General features: G+C 40.5%; 1 protein-coding gene across 1 annotated transcript; it reads left to right on the top strand.

The window, feature by feature from the left end:
• Positions 1 to 7,155: 7,155 nt before the first annotated feature.
• LOC306859626 (uncharacterized protein) lies at positions 7,156 to 14,179 on the top strand (the record flags this gene model as incomplete). Its single annotated transcript, XM_079400743.1, has 13 exons — positions 7,156 to 7,306; positions 7,764 to 7,862; positions 8,115 to 8,296; positions 8,446 to 8,594; positions 8,754 to 8,847; positions 8,962 to 9,071; positions 9,334 to 9,440; positions 9,881 to 9,948; positions 11,067 to 11,184; positions 12,023 to 12,124; positions 12,210 to 12,389; positions 12,895 to 13,071; positions 13,348 to 14,179. The coding sequence occupies 13 exons, from the start codon at positions 7,156 to 7,158 to the stop codon at positions 13,557 to 13,559; spliced, it is 1,749 nt and encodes a 582-aa protein (XP_079256869.1). The 3' UTR covers positions 13,560 to 14,179.
• Between the last annotated feature and the right edge of the window lie 918 nt (positions 14,180 to 15,097).

Genomic DNA, 15,097 nt, shown 5'->3' with positions numbered 1-15,097 from the left:
AAGCATTTTACGCAACAGGACAGAAGAAGACCACTGTTTCCATTATTTGTAGGCCTAAAAAAAATTTATTTGTGTATGTACTTGCTTGTGTCAAGTGACTGTGGTACAAATCTGACATTTGTACAGTAAGGATTGGTTTGTATTGTACGTAGTGGTTGTGATTGATTCATATTTAATTAATAATTACAATTACTCTGCTCTAACAATTAAGAAATGCTCATTTACCACAAAGGCTATTCTAATAATCCTTTGCTTTTTCCTGTTTTACAGCTTTATTGCAACACTTTTTGACTTCACCAACACACACATATACACACACACAAATCAAAACAACGGCACTTTTAAGAGCCACTCTCTCTCTCTCTCTTTCTCACTTGTCTCTTTCGATCACTCTCTTTCTCTATTTCTTCATTTTTTTTTTTATATTGTGTCTGTATTGTTTCTATTTGTATGTGATGTCCCTCAATTCTGACATCAGGGTCTTTGATGATCCCAATGATGCCAGGATCCACATGGCAGCATTAATTAGTGATGCTTATCTCCATGATGCCAGGGTAAGGCTTGTCATGAGAACCAAATACCTAAGTCTGAAAATACTAATTGCTATTGCTGTTTATAGATGTGATGAAAAGGGTTAGTAAGACCCTTTTATGCAACTACTGAATAATGCACAATTATAAATGCTGCTGGTATAAGTGCTCTGCAAATATATAGGCTGCCATGGCCAAGAAAAACCCTGCCTTTCCTCAAAGAAAAACGAGAAAAAGCAGGAAGAGATCCCTCACTAATCCACTGGTCACAGGCAGGCGTGAGAAACGTCGGGAAACACACTGCCCTGGATCGGGTTTGTTCTTTACTAAAACACGATTACTGTATCTAAGAATAAACATAATTCATTAAATAGTGTTTTGGTGGTTACACGTATTATAAAATGAGAGTTGGATACCACTTTGACAGAATGGTGTTGCAATGTTTGTGAAAACTTTTCTCACTAATATATAAGATATTTTAAGAGCATGCGACTGATAATCCTTACTTGTGTTGTGTTTTAATATCTTTTGCTTAGTTTCCCTGCCTCCAGTCCTCATGGAATATTTTCATTTTGAAATGAATTGGTTTCATGTTATATTGATCAAAGGGTTAAGTAAAATGACTGTCTCTGCAGCTGCTTCTCAATCCAGAAGAAGGGATCCAGTGCATGAGGAAGGCCTTCAGATAGAAGATCAAGAGTTGGCAAGTCTTGGTGAGGATACTGAGTGTTACAGTAGTAACACTACACTACAGTTTTTCCAATTCCCACCATTTATTTAATCATAATCAAGCATTATGTTTTGTCAGTTCCATTACAGACTCACAGTATAACTGATATATTAAATTAAATTAAATTTATGCATTTAGCAGACGTTTTTATCCAAAGTGACTTACTTTTTAAACAACTTACTTTTAAACTGAAGTCATTTAAACCTTCATTCAGGCTAACAGTTTTTACCTAACATGTGTTCCCTGATATATACTTGTGTGTGATCATAATCATGAGTATAGACCTTTTAAGGACAAGTGAATGTATATTTTTGTTCCCTATCAAGGGAACTTCGAACTGCGTCCTCTAGAGGTCGCTATGGGGGAACTCCATCTACGTGACCCGTGTCTGAAGCATATATACAAAAACACCAAATATTGGCCGGCGACAGCCTATGACGTCACTCCCGGTGCGCCACAGTATAAAAGGGCGCCGGGAGAAAGCATCATCCTCTTCTTCGTCTTCATTGATTGTTTTGTTTGAAGCGTGCAGCTTACGAGGTAAGTATGCTTTACTTTTGTAATGGCGAGCACTAGCAAGGCGTTTGAGAGATGTGTGCATCCGTGTCCACGCTATCGGATGCTTGATGACTCACATGATCTTTGCGTCTTTGGTTTGCGCGCTGCATGTACTGCGAGCGTTTTTCTAAAAAGCTCCGCTCTGGTCTGTCTCTCTTTTCGAGGAAAGAGGGGCAGCCGTCTGCTTCCCGCGGTTCAGGACCCTCCGCTGCTGAAGCACGGAGGAAAATGAGCTCATGGGGTTTGCAGGTGGTTCTCGCCAATGAGTTATAGAAGGGATTCCCTTCTCGCGCTCGTCTGCCGCGAGCGAGGGCGAGCTGTTGGATGAGAATGACGCGATTTCGCTGACGTCATCTGAGAAAAAGAAAAACGCTGGAATGTGATACATACGCAGCAGCAGGTCAGGCTGTCGCCTCATTACACACTATGGCAGTGTTTCAGGCATATCAGGCTGATCTGTTGAAAGACCTGGATAAATTATCCTAATAATAATATTTTTTACCTGACGAGGTTGCTGAGCTGTGCCGCACCGCTGATTTAGCTCTTTGAGCCATTAAGCAGGCCGCCTCTGCTATGGGCAGTTCTATGGCGACCATGGTGGTAACGGAGAGACATCTGTGGGTGAACCTGGCAGATATTGAGAAGAGAGAGAGAGAGGGGCTTTCTTCTCAGTGCTCCGGTTTCGCCTTCCGTACTTTTTGGTACCTCCGTCGAGTCGGTGGTTGAAAGGTTTAGGGAGGCGAAGGCGCGTTCAGCGGCTTTTTAAACCTTCATTTAAACGAGAACGTCCAGGTCTGAGCTCAAACAGCGCAGGGATCCTGGCCCATCCCGATCTGAGGATCAGAAATGGGCACAGAAGGCTAGTGTCGCGACTCGCGCCTTTCCCCGTCTGCGGGTAGGGCTTCAGGGTGGCGCGGGTCAAAGAGAGGTAGCAAGACCTGAGGGAGGTGGTCCGGACGAGGCGTTGCGATGCTCTCGCCCAGGCCAGGGTAGAGTTGAACATCTCTCCTTCCCTCAGGGGGCCTGTACATCTAAAGCCCTCATCTTCCCCTCTCTAATTCCCCTGCAACCTCAGTTTTCTTTTTCTACCACCTGACCGAGGTTAGGTAAGCACCTCCTGTGCTCTTATTCTGCCCCTACAAGAAACTGGACAGTTCTTCTGCGCGGGATCCATGGATGGGTGAGTACGATCCAATTTTATCAGATTCGCTGGTATGTGTTTTTTATACCATTCGAACTAACCTAAAATAAACCAGTACTACAGGCTGGTTTCAGGTGTAGTGCTGAGCAACTTTATTACAATGCTTTGGCTCTGAGGAGCAGCATTTTCTAGTCTGGCCCTTTTGTTCTTCAAACGAGGCCATGATAGGTGCATAGAGGTTTAGGTTAGAACTGCCCACCCTTATTAGGGTTTTAAGTAGCAGTTTCCCTGACCCCTTGTTGCCTTCTGTTCAGCTACCTATTACCCTGATACTATTTCCAGCAGCTTGTTCGGGTTGTTGGGTATCCCTCTGTTTGTAGGTCGAGCTAGCTTTGCTCCCCTCGCCTAGAATGTGGAGGGTTATTTATGAGCATGCCGCTCCCTCCTGAGTGTCTGAAACTTTTTTGCTGTAAGTAGAGTTTCCGCTCCCAGAGCTTTGTTACTTAACAACCTGATCCTGGTTGCTGCTGTACCCCTCCGAGCTCTACCCTGTTGGTCGAGTTGGCACTGCTCCCCTCACTTAGAGGGTTGCCTATGAGCATGCCGCTCCCTGCTGAGCGTCCGAGTTTCCTCTCATATGAGAGTCGAGTCTCCGCTCTCAGAGCTCCGTTATTCAGAAACCTCAGCACGTCAGGCCTTTCTCTAGGCCTCCTTGTCAGGTTGCTCTCATAGTTGGTCGAGCTAGCATTGCTCTCCTCACTTTAGAGGGTTATTTATGAGCACGTTGCTCCCTTTCTGAGCTCTCTTTGTTGGGTGAGCTGGCATCGCTCCCCTTATTTAGAGGGTCTCTTATGAGCGTGTCGCTCCCTTCTGAGTGTCTGAGTTCCCTCTCATGTTGAGAGTTGAGTTCTCCGCTCTCCAGAGCTCTTTCTTGGTAGAGTTAGCATTCTAGATTCTAGCATTCTCATTTAGAGGGTCATCTATGAACATGCTGCTCCCTCCAGAGAGCATTTACATTTACATTTATTCATTTAGCTGACGCTATTATCCAAAGCGACTTACAATTGCTATATATATCAGAGGTCGCACGCCTCTGGAGCAACTAGGGGTTAAGTGTCTTGCTCAGGGACACATTGGTGTCTCACAGTGGATTCGAACCCTTTCTTTTACCTACATTTCACTGCTGGTTATACTCTGTATAATTGTGTATGTGACAAATAAAAAATATTGAACCCGGGTCTCTCACACCAAAGGCATGTGTCTTATCCACTGCGCCATCACCACCCCAGCATCTGACAATACGGTTTCTAAAATCCATATTTGGTAAGTGCGCACGCTAGTCTCTGTGCACTTTTCTAAGAACCACGCTGTGGTAAGATCGCACACCAAGTGTTTTGCGGTCTTTTCTAAAATCCTGTATGGTATGGGTTACGCGCTGAGGCTTCGTCCCATTCTTTGAGTCGGTTAGGCCCCGGTTTTCACCTTGGGCCCCACTCTACTTATATATGTGCTGAGTATCCTCTCTGTCTTGGTAGAGCTAGCATTGCTCCTCTCATTTGAGAGGGTCGCCTATGAGCATGCTGCTCCCTCAGGAGCTCTCTTTGCTGGTCGAGATAGCATTGCTCCCCTCTCTTAGAGGGTCACTTTGACTATGAGCATGCTGCTCCCTCCAGAGAGCATCTGATAGAGAGTAACGTTATTTAAAGCTAGAGCATTTGGAGAATAGAAATTTCAAATCCATGATTATGGTAAGTGCGCACGCTAGTCTCTGGGCACTTTCTGAAAGCCACGCTGTGGTAAGATCGCACACCAAGTGTTTTGCGGTCTTTTCTAAAATCCTGTATGGTATGGGTTACGCGCTGAGGCTTCGTCCCATTCTTTGAGTCGGTTAGGCCCCGGTTTTCACCTTGGGCCCCACTCTACTCATGTATGCACTAGTATCCTCTCATGAACTGAGAGTTAAGTTCTCCGCTCTCTAGAGCTCTGTTTTTGGTAGAGCTAGCATTGCTCCCCTCGTTAGAGGGTTGCCTATGAGCATGCCGCTCCCTGCTGAGCGTCTGAGTTTCCCCTCTTAGGAGAGTCGAGTCTCCGCTCTCAGAGCTCCGTTATTCAGAATTTTATGCACGTCAGGCCTTTCTTTAGGCCTCCTTGTCATCTGACAATACGGTTTCTAAAATCCATATTTGGTAAGTGCGCACGCTAGTCTCTGTGCACTTTTCTAAAAACCACTCTGTGGTAAGATCGCACACCAAGTGTTTTGCGGTCTTTTCTAAAATCCTGTATGGTATGGGTTACGCGCTGAGACTTCGTCCCATTCTTTGAGTTGGTTAGGCCTCGGTTTTGACCTTACGCCCCACTCTACTTATGTATGTGCTGAGTATCCTCTCATGCTGAGAGTTGAGTTCTCCGCTATCTAGAGCTCTGCCTTGGTTGAACTAGCATTGCTTCCCCTCATTATAGAGGGTCACCTACGAGCATGCTGCTCTTCTTGTGGGTCGAGCTGGCATTTCTCTCCTCTCTATAGAGGATCACTTATGAGCATGCCGCTCCCTTACGAGCGTCTGAGTCCCCTCTTATGTTGAGGGTTGAGTTCTTCGCTCTTCAGAGTTATGCCTTGGTAGAGCTAGCATCGCTCCCCTCATTTTGTGGGTCACTTATGAGCATGCTGCGCCCTCTAGAGCACTTGGAGAATAGAATTTTCAAATCCATGATTATGGTAAGTTTGCACGCTAGTCTTTGTGCACTTTCTGAAATCCACGCTGTGGTAAGATCGCACACCGAGTGTCTTGTGGTCTTTTCTAAAAATCCTGTATGGTATGGGTTACGCGCTGAGGCTTCGTCCCATTCTTTGAGTTGGTTAGGCCCCGGTCTCCTTGGGCCCCACTCTACTCATGTATGTGCTAGTATCCTCTCATGAACTGAGAGTTAAGTTCTCCGCTCTCTGGAGCTCTGTCTTGGTAGAGCTGGCATTGCTCCCCTCGCTATAGAGGGTTATCTATGAGCTTGCTGCTCCCTCCAGAGCATATGAAAAGAACGATGTTTATAAATCCATGTTATGGTAAGTGCGCACGCTAGTCTTTGTGCACTTTCTGAAAGCCACACTGTGGTAAGATCGCACACAGAGTGTTTTGTGGTCTTTTCTAAAAATCCTGTATGGTATGGGTTACGCGCTGAGGCTTCGTCCCATTCTTTGAGTCGGTTAGGCCCCGGTCTCCTTGGGCCCCACTCTACCTATGTATCCCCAGTGATACTATTTGTACGGGGGCTACTACTAAGGATCTGTTGATACAGTTCCTTCAGCGAGCTCTTGTAGGAGCAAGCAGTAGCCCCTGGGTGACAGGCCAGGCTTAGTTACTATCCTAAGCGCTTGGTCGTATCCCCTTAAAGGAATCCTTCTTTCTGATTCCAAGCCTTGAGTTTTACCCTAGGTCCAGGAGGTAAGTTCTGGGGTATGAAACTCAGGCCTTTGGCCGAAGGGGATAATGTCACTGACAGCCGTCAATTCATCCCAGGGACAACTCCTTTATCGTTGATAAGAGTTGATGCTTTGTGCTCGCCTTTGGAATGGCATGCACTTCCCTCAGCATGGCGGCGTGGGTATATCGTTCCCCATAGCGACCTCTAGAGGACGCAGTTCGAAGTTCCCTTGATAGGGAACGTCTCAGGTTACTTATGTAACCGTGGTTCCCTGAGAGGGAACGAGACACTGCGTCCTCTAGACTTTAGGCCATGCTTCGGATGCAGCTTCAGACGAAGAAGTGGATGATGCTTTCTCCCGGCGCCCTTTTATACTGTGGCGCACCGGGAGTGACGTCATAGGCTGTCGCCGGCCAATATTTGGTGTTTTTGTATATATGCTTTACGTAGATGGAGTTCCCCCATAGCGACCTCTAGAGGACGCAGTGTCTCGGTCCCTCTCAGGGAACCACGGTTACATAAGTAACCTGAGACGTTTTTTAGAAACAAGACTCCAAGAGTTAAGGGACACTATAACTGCAGACCAGGTTCCGGAGGGAACAGACAGAATGGTTTCTGCTTTGGAACAAAGGCAGCTTCTCACAGATGTGAGAATGAAAACTGTTAGGCCTATGCTTTTTGATGCAAAGCTCTCAGCCGAGAGAGTATTCGTCCACAATTGTCACAGATGCTGTGCTGTAGAAGCTGTGATTAGGTGCCTGGACTGTGTACCACTGGACATGGAGTACCTCTGTTCTACCTGTGACATGGAGGCCCACAAGAGAAATGTCTTCCATGACAGAGAGGCTGTGTTCCATGGATTTTTTGAGCCCATTCCCCCTACAACTGCTGTGGTGAATGAAAATGGGCAGCCTCAGTTTTGTGAACAAAGTATGTTAAAATTATTATTATATCAAATTGTCTCATACTTACAGTGTAATTCCCCAAATGTGTTTGTAGTTTGGCACATGTTTATATTTAACAGTGTTTCTGAATGGCTTAGACATTTTTTTCTAAAATGCTAATCTCATTCTAAGATTATTCTCAAAACTCTAAAGTGCAAGTGTGAAATTTAATAGCTGAATAACAAAAGTATGATTGGTTTTGACAGTTCTGACCAGCATATCTTTGACCAGCTAAGTCAATTGCATCTTAATAAATGTGTTTAAGCATTTACTTGTTTCTACATAGTGACAATTACAGTTGGTATAGTGGTGTGGCCAGTTTTGATTAATGGTTGTGTTTTAAAGCACTATTTTGAAAATGAGGTTAGCGTTTTGGGAAATGCATCTAAGGGACTGAGGAGACGCTGTAAATACACCCTTCATAACTTCTTTCTGTTTTGCAGTATGTCAACTGCCTGTTCCTGCACCAAGGTCAATTTGTGAATGCACTCATGACTTCACAATCACTCCAGGGAGGCATATGTCTGTGGTTACCATCAATGGTATGTTGTTCTGAAAGCCCTCCTTTCTGTGCATTATTGTACTAGAACTTTACCACTGTGTGCAAAGCAAAGCGTTGCCCAAATGCCATGTCAAATAGCTAATATATCATATATTTGTATCTCTGTATAGAAGGCAATCTGTTGCAATTTGATTACTGAAATTATTTTAGTCTTTACTACAGTATATTCACTTGTTCACAGGACGATACGATGTCTGCTTGCCTCGGAAATCCTGTTCATCATGCTCTGCAGAATGGACTCCCGAGGTGAAGGACCTGCTCATTTATCGGTACTGGCCAGCTAGCACCAGCTGCCAGACCCTATACAAGTTTGATGTCTTCACCTCTTTTGAACATATGAAGGTGACGGCACCAGCCATGTCCAGGCAGGCCTTCCTGAAAATGTTGGAGCACAGATCTGTACAAGCTGGAAGGGTAAATCTGCCTGAATATCACTGAAACATATAACAAACAAAATTATATTACTATATACCTAATATTTAATTGTGGGCATTGCTTCAAAAAATCCTAACCGATCATTTCTTAATATACAGACAGGTAGTATCTGTGCTGATACATTTCAGCGAAGCTTTTTTGAGTTTACTTTCTGTCAATACAAAGAAGAGGATATGTGCCAGGTCCATCATTTTGAGTGTCCAGCATGTTCTCCAGACATGTTGGCTGTCTGCTCTGATGGAAACCGAAAACATTACCGCTTCAGCAAGTCAAAAGGGTAGGTATAGGTAATTTTCAGAAGTTTATTTTAGACTTGTCTAACACACATAGTAGCTCTTCGGGTTGTCTTTGAGTGATCATAACTTACATTTTAACAAATAGTAAATGTAGTACTTGTGATTTTTATTACTGATGCATGTTATCTTATCATGGACAGGACTGAGGAGCCACCCATATATGAGGGCTTGTTTCTGGCCAAGGACGAGGAAGTTGCTACCTTTGTTGACCTTGTCAGAGGCAACATGAGAAGTGTACGAACATTAGATTTTTTTTTTTTTTTTTTTTTTTTTTTTTTATAATAGTTGTTTATACAGATGTTTTGTGTTTTTATGTATCTTAAAATGTGTTATAAACTGACTTTATAGGCAAATGAAAGTGCTGTGTGCGGTACTGCCAAGTTCACCGCTGGCAGAGAGATGTCAAAAAAGTCTGGTGCTCAGATAGACGAGGAGGGCATTCAAGTTGCAGTTTGCAGGTATGTATGAGTTTATGTGTATGTTTTTTGAGTCTGATATTTGAGTTTTAATGGTAATCCAAGTCTTAAGGTCCGTCCAGTCTGAAATTTTTGCATGCGTTTTTTGCATATTCCTGATTCTGTGGCTCTGAATTGTCTAAACACCAGTCAAACTGCTTGCTACTGAAAAACGCAGAAAATCGAACCTGATTCAAATTTTTTTTTATGACGGACGAAAGTTTCGGAGGGAGTCTAACCACTAGATTTTCTTCTGATTTATCAGACATGGGTTTCTCTTACGAGGACTGAACCATTATCGTGGAGAAATATTTGCTTACCCGATGTTTCTTCAAAGAGAGATGTCAAAGAAGGCAAATGTTACCTTCTTCTGTATGGATGTTACATGCAGGTAATCCTCATTGTCATATTGCAAATCCAACTCCATGATTAAAATGTCTTCTGAGCGTCATGCATGCCAAAGCCCATACAGCAAAATGCGAGGTACATGCAATAACTTTAAGTCTGGTATGGCTGTAGCTATAGGGAAATAATAATGGGTCGGATAATAAAGCATGCTGTGTGTTATCTTTCACCAACTGCTTTTCAGCTGCTTGTTTAAATGTGTAGGACATGGATTTTGTTTTCCCCCGCAAAATAAAAAGCTTGTGTCATACAACAGATAATTGTTTGCATTAATGTAGATATAACATTCAAGCAATCTTCAATGCAAAGGATTATTTTTACATTTGTGCATGTTATGCCTGATTGGATGATGTTATATGAAAACTTCTGAAGTACTGCTATATAACGCTTCTCACTCTGTGTTGCAGGTGAGATGGGGTGGGGTGGCAGAAGCCAGGATGGAGCAGGAAACACGGTGGGAGAGGAAGTGGAGCAGGTATGGTATTATTGTCAGTATTTTAACTATGGCTACAAAGAGTCTTAATAGAATCCATAACACCAAAAGGTACTTATTTGTCATCTACGTAACAAGCCTGGTGTGAGGGTTAAAGTACATCCTTTATGTATGAGTTAAAATAAATAATAGGCAGTTCAGTTGTTCATGCATGCTTCAGGGGTCCCAAATTCCTAGGATAATACAGTACACGTTTTCTGTTAAACCACAACCACAAGATCTACGGTGTGTAGGTAATATTTTTATGTAATGGAGACCAAAATTTGATTGTATTATTTTCTTTATAGGTGAACAGCTTTCTCTCCAGGGCAGCACTTGTCACAAAATACATGACAAAGGCTGGTTAGTGTTGCACTTATACTTCACGCTGTCATAACCTAAATAATAATAAGTACATACTTAATTGTGTTTTTACAGGAAATTTAAAAAAATAAGTTTCTCTGTTCTGTTCTTACGAAAGTTATCATTGTATTACTTCAAGGTAATTACCCGTTCAACTAACTTTTAGTGATAGGGTTTAGGCATGTCTGTTGGGTTTCTCTTTTTGCCTTTTGTATGTGAAATCATACTTTTTGGCTTGTGGGTGCATTGTTTTCATTACGAAGAGTAAACATGCTAACGCGACAGGCTATGGGTTGGAACAGTTGAAAGAGGGACAACCTTCATCAAGTGTTAGCCCACAGATATGTCAAAGTAAGGGTAAATTATAATTGAGATCCTAAGCACTGCCCCTTTCTCTCAATGCACCATCTACAGCTAGATCTGAAATTATTTGTTGATTAATTGTTTAATCATGTTACATAAAATAAATATGTGACTACTTTGATAATAATCTTGTTTTATAATTTTAAGTAACTGAGGGGAGGGTAGTGCTTAGGATTGGTCAGTTATCTTCTAAGATTGTAACCTCACTGTTGTACAGACATTTTTCTCCTTCTAAGTCTGCTTGGTAGTATACACAGATATTTAATGTGTTATTTAATGTAACACCTGTTCTGATGAATGTCTTGTACCAAAAGCTCAAGTAAAATTGGTGTTTTTTTGCATTGTGGTGGTGCGTAGAACTTTTTTTCTGACATTTTCTTTTTTCTTTTTAAAAGATCACAGAGAGGGCAAAACTGGAAGCTGCCAGCCTTAGTAACATCAAGAAGGAGCACAACCTTGATCAGGAGACAATACAACAGTGGGTGTGTGATGTCAGACAATGGGCGGTTACAGGTAAAACAGTACACTATGTATATACAGTGTGTGTATACAGTGGCATTCGAAAGTTTGGGAACCCCTTGCAGAATCTGTGAAAATGTGAATAATTTTAACAAAATAAGAGAGATCATACTAAATGCATGTTATTTTTTATTTAGTACTGACCTGAGTAAGATATTGTACATAAAAGATGTTTACATATAGTCCACAACACAAACAAATTGCTGAAATTATTCAAATAACCCCATTCAAAAGTTTGGGAACCCTTGGTTCTTAATACTGTGTGTGGTTACCTGGATGATCCACGACTGTCTTTCTGTTTTGAGATGGTTGTGCAAGAGTCCCTTGTTTGTTCTGAACAGTTCAACTGAGCACTGTTCTTCAGAAAAATCTTTAAGGTTTTGCAGATTCTTCAGTTTTCCAGCATCTTTGCATATTTGAACTCTTTCCAGCAGTGACTGTATGATTTTGAGATACATCTTTTCACACTAAGGACAATTGAGGCACTCAAACACAACTATTAAAAAAGGTTCAAATGTTCACTGATGCTCCAGAAGGAAACAAGATGCATTAAGAGCTTTTGGAATTTGAAGATCAAGGTAAATTGTACTTAATTTGTGTTCCGGGAAAAATACAAGTATCTTCTGTTGCTTACGAAGGGCAGAACTAAATGGAAAAAAAATTATATTTCAACAAAATAAGAAAGATTTGCAAATCCTCATCGTGTTCAAACGTTTTCACACACACACACATCTGTTAATGACTGTACCTTTATACAAATAATAAAAGGTGGCTATATTTTGAAAATGTCACTAGTTGTCTCTTGTCCAATTGTTTTGTTTCACCTATTTAGAGAGAGTCTACACTCCAGGTTGTACTGAAGAGCTAAGGGCTGACATTGAGAACATCACTGTAACCCTTTTGCGCAAGAAGAAAGATCTGTATCGTCGGCATGGTTTGTTGTCAAATCAAGTTATTTAAATTAATAACACTTCAAAAAACATTTTATGGCACAGTTTTCTTTTCGTTTCGATTTGCAGATAGCAACCAGGCAAGACAAAGAAAGAAAAAGAAAATGACAGAGTTGAAGAAGAAGCTTCGCGAAAAGGTCTTGCAATACAACACCGTAGTGGAAGGAGATCCCATTGATGATGAATTGGCTTGCAGTCTGACAGAGGGATACATCCTACCATGGGAGAGACACAAAGATGCTATGATATGTATGAATTGCTAGTTTAGCTTGTTGTTCTTTTAGTTGATTTCCATAGTATAAGCCTATGGCATCACTCTACATTTTACAAATTTTATTCCCTTTTCGATCTTCATATGTAGTAATGGTTCCAACCACATTTCCATATTTACCATTGTCCTTTTTGTTACTTGTCATGCAACAACACAGGAATGGGATGATACATTGAAATAAAAAAATATCATGAATACCAAAATATGGAAATATTTATCACGGAGCATAAACATTGAATGGTGACACCACGTTATTCTGCTGTAGTAATCGCAAATAAAATGCTTGACCATCACAATTTCACAAGCTCTCCATCCAAATTATATTATTGTTACTTGTATTCATATTTTTTAATTGTTTATATTCTACAGAACCAATGCTGTTACTACAAAGATTTCTCAGAAATAACATAATTCTGTTATACTTATATAATATAATAATAAACATTCCTTTGTCCACTGTTCCATTCCTTTCCCCAACCAAAGGCAACACCTTCAGGTTGAAGAGATCTATCTTCGACCAGGTAATGCTGCTGAAATGCTTGGAGGAGGAGCAGAGCATCCTGTTAAAGGAGATGTCTCAGCACATCAAGTACCTTCTGAAGCAAGTGCAAGAAGTGGAGTCACTCAGAGGACAGACTTTGGAGCGCATCAAAACCAGCAGTATGTACAAGATCTTTAGATTTTAGTGTCATGAATTAATTTATAATAAATAGATATATATCTCCAGGGAGCTCTATACATTGAGTTGTGATCAGGCACTAAGCTGACCAGCTATTTGGCACCAGTGTGCTCAATGTTAAAGTTGTAAATATAATGACTAAAAAGTAATGTTGGAGTTGCAAATTCAGCATTGTAAAAAGCAAAAATAGCTACAAATGTCATGTTTTGTTTGATGTCATCTTTCTCTTTCTATTTTTTTCCACAATTCCTCTACAGGTTTCAGTGACCTGACAGAGGACGCTACACATGGGCTCAACAGTGTCCTCAGTCGGAGGGGTCACTCACTTAGAAGTCAACACAAACAGGCTGTTAATGCATACAGCAGTATAGCCACTATGGAATGTGATTTTCTTTCCATACAGGAGGACATTGAGGAGTGGGATGGCAATGGCTTCACCAGCCCCGAATCTGAGGAAGAAGACACCTAAAGACTGCTGCCAAACAACACAGAGGAACTGGAGATTTGTACAAAAAATCTTGCCTTTGTTTTTAAATAGCTGTACCAAAGTATCTACTGGAAAGTTTTTGTAGATTCTGTATTTTTATAAACAAAAATAGAAAAACATTGTTTTATTTATCTCTTCTAACATTTGAGCTTGCTGGTTTCAGACCAAAACTGCTTATTGCTGCTTTAAATAATTAATTGTCATCTTTACATGGAAAAATCTAATGAAGTATAATACTAATGCACTTTGTTATTTCCATAATATATGTGGATTTATATTTGTTTGCAATATGCATATAGTACCCATATTATTTTGTAGTTATTTCAAGAGTTTTTATTTGTCACATACACAATTATACAGGGTATAACCAGCAGTGAAATGTAGGTAAACAGTGTCCAGTAGTTATTTGTAGTTATAGCATACTGAATACCGTCAAATAGCTTGAAACCATAAATGTTTTTCTTTTATGTTTTCTATATGACATCTACATGTACATACATAAATACAGACAGACAAATCCAAACATTTTGAACTTACATCCTGTAAAACTGTATAAAGAAATGTCTTACATATGCACCACTGTAATAAACCCATTTGATGGAATTGTCTGTTGTGTGAACTTAATATGCCAGTTAAATCCTTCAGTGGTGGACCCGGCCGTAAATAAGTACATTTACACAAGTACTGTAATTAAGAACAAAATACTGGTATTTGTACTTGTGTATTTTCTTTTCAGAAAACTGCTTTAGTTACTATTTACTTCACAAAGGTGGAGTTTTGCACACAAACAATATGAAGAGTATAAATTAAGGTACTCAGTTTATGCAAGTACAGCTAGTACATTAGTTAATCGACAGAACTTTAATTGCCAGCTATTTAGATAATTGTTTAAGTCATGTCATGTAAAAACATTTCATGGTTCCAGCTTCACAAATGTGAAGATTTTCTTTTCATTTTGATTATTTTAATATATATATATTTTTAAACATTTTTAGGTTTAGACTGACAAAACAAGCGGTGTGAAGGTGTTACTTTTGGGCTATGGCTGTGCTATGGTTTGTTGCTTGGCTGCGGTACATACATACAGGTTCTGGTCATAAAATTAGAATATCATCAAAAAGTTGATTTATTTCACTAATTCCATTCAAAAAGTGAAACTTGTATATTATATTCATTCATTACACACAGACTGATATATTTCAAATGTTTATTTCCTTTAATTTTGATGATTATAACTGACAACTAATGAAAATCTCAAATTCAGTATCTCAAATTAGAATATTGTGAAAATGTTCAATATTGAAGACCCCTGGTGCCACACTCTAATCAGCTAATTAACTCAAAACACCTGCAAAAGCCTTTAAATGGTCTCTATGCCCCTCTGTAGAGACAGTACCAAAGGAGCAGTGGTTGGAGGATATAAAAAAAACGAGATAAAAAAAAAAAAAAACCCTGATATTTGATCTGAAGTTTTATTTATGTGCATAGTTTTTTTTTTTTTAATTATTATTATTTTATTT

Source organism: Barbus barbus (assembly GCF_936440315.1).
Source record: "Barbus barbus genome assembly, chromosome: 40".
NCBI classification, from domain to species: domain Eukaryota; kingdom Metazoa; phylum Chordata; class Actinopteri; order Cypriniformes; family Cyprinidae; genus Barbus; species Barbus barbus.
Note: the sequence above shows the minus strand (reverse complement) of the source record. Positions and strands in the feature narration are given on the sequence as shown.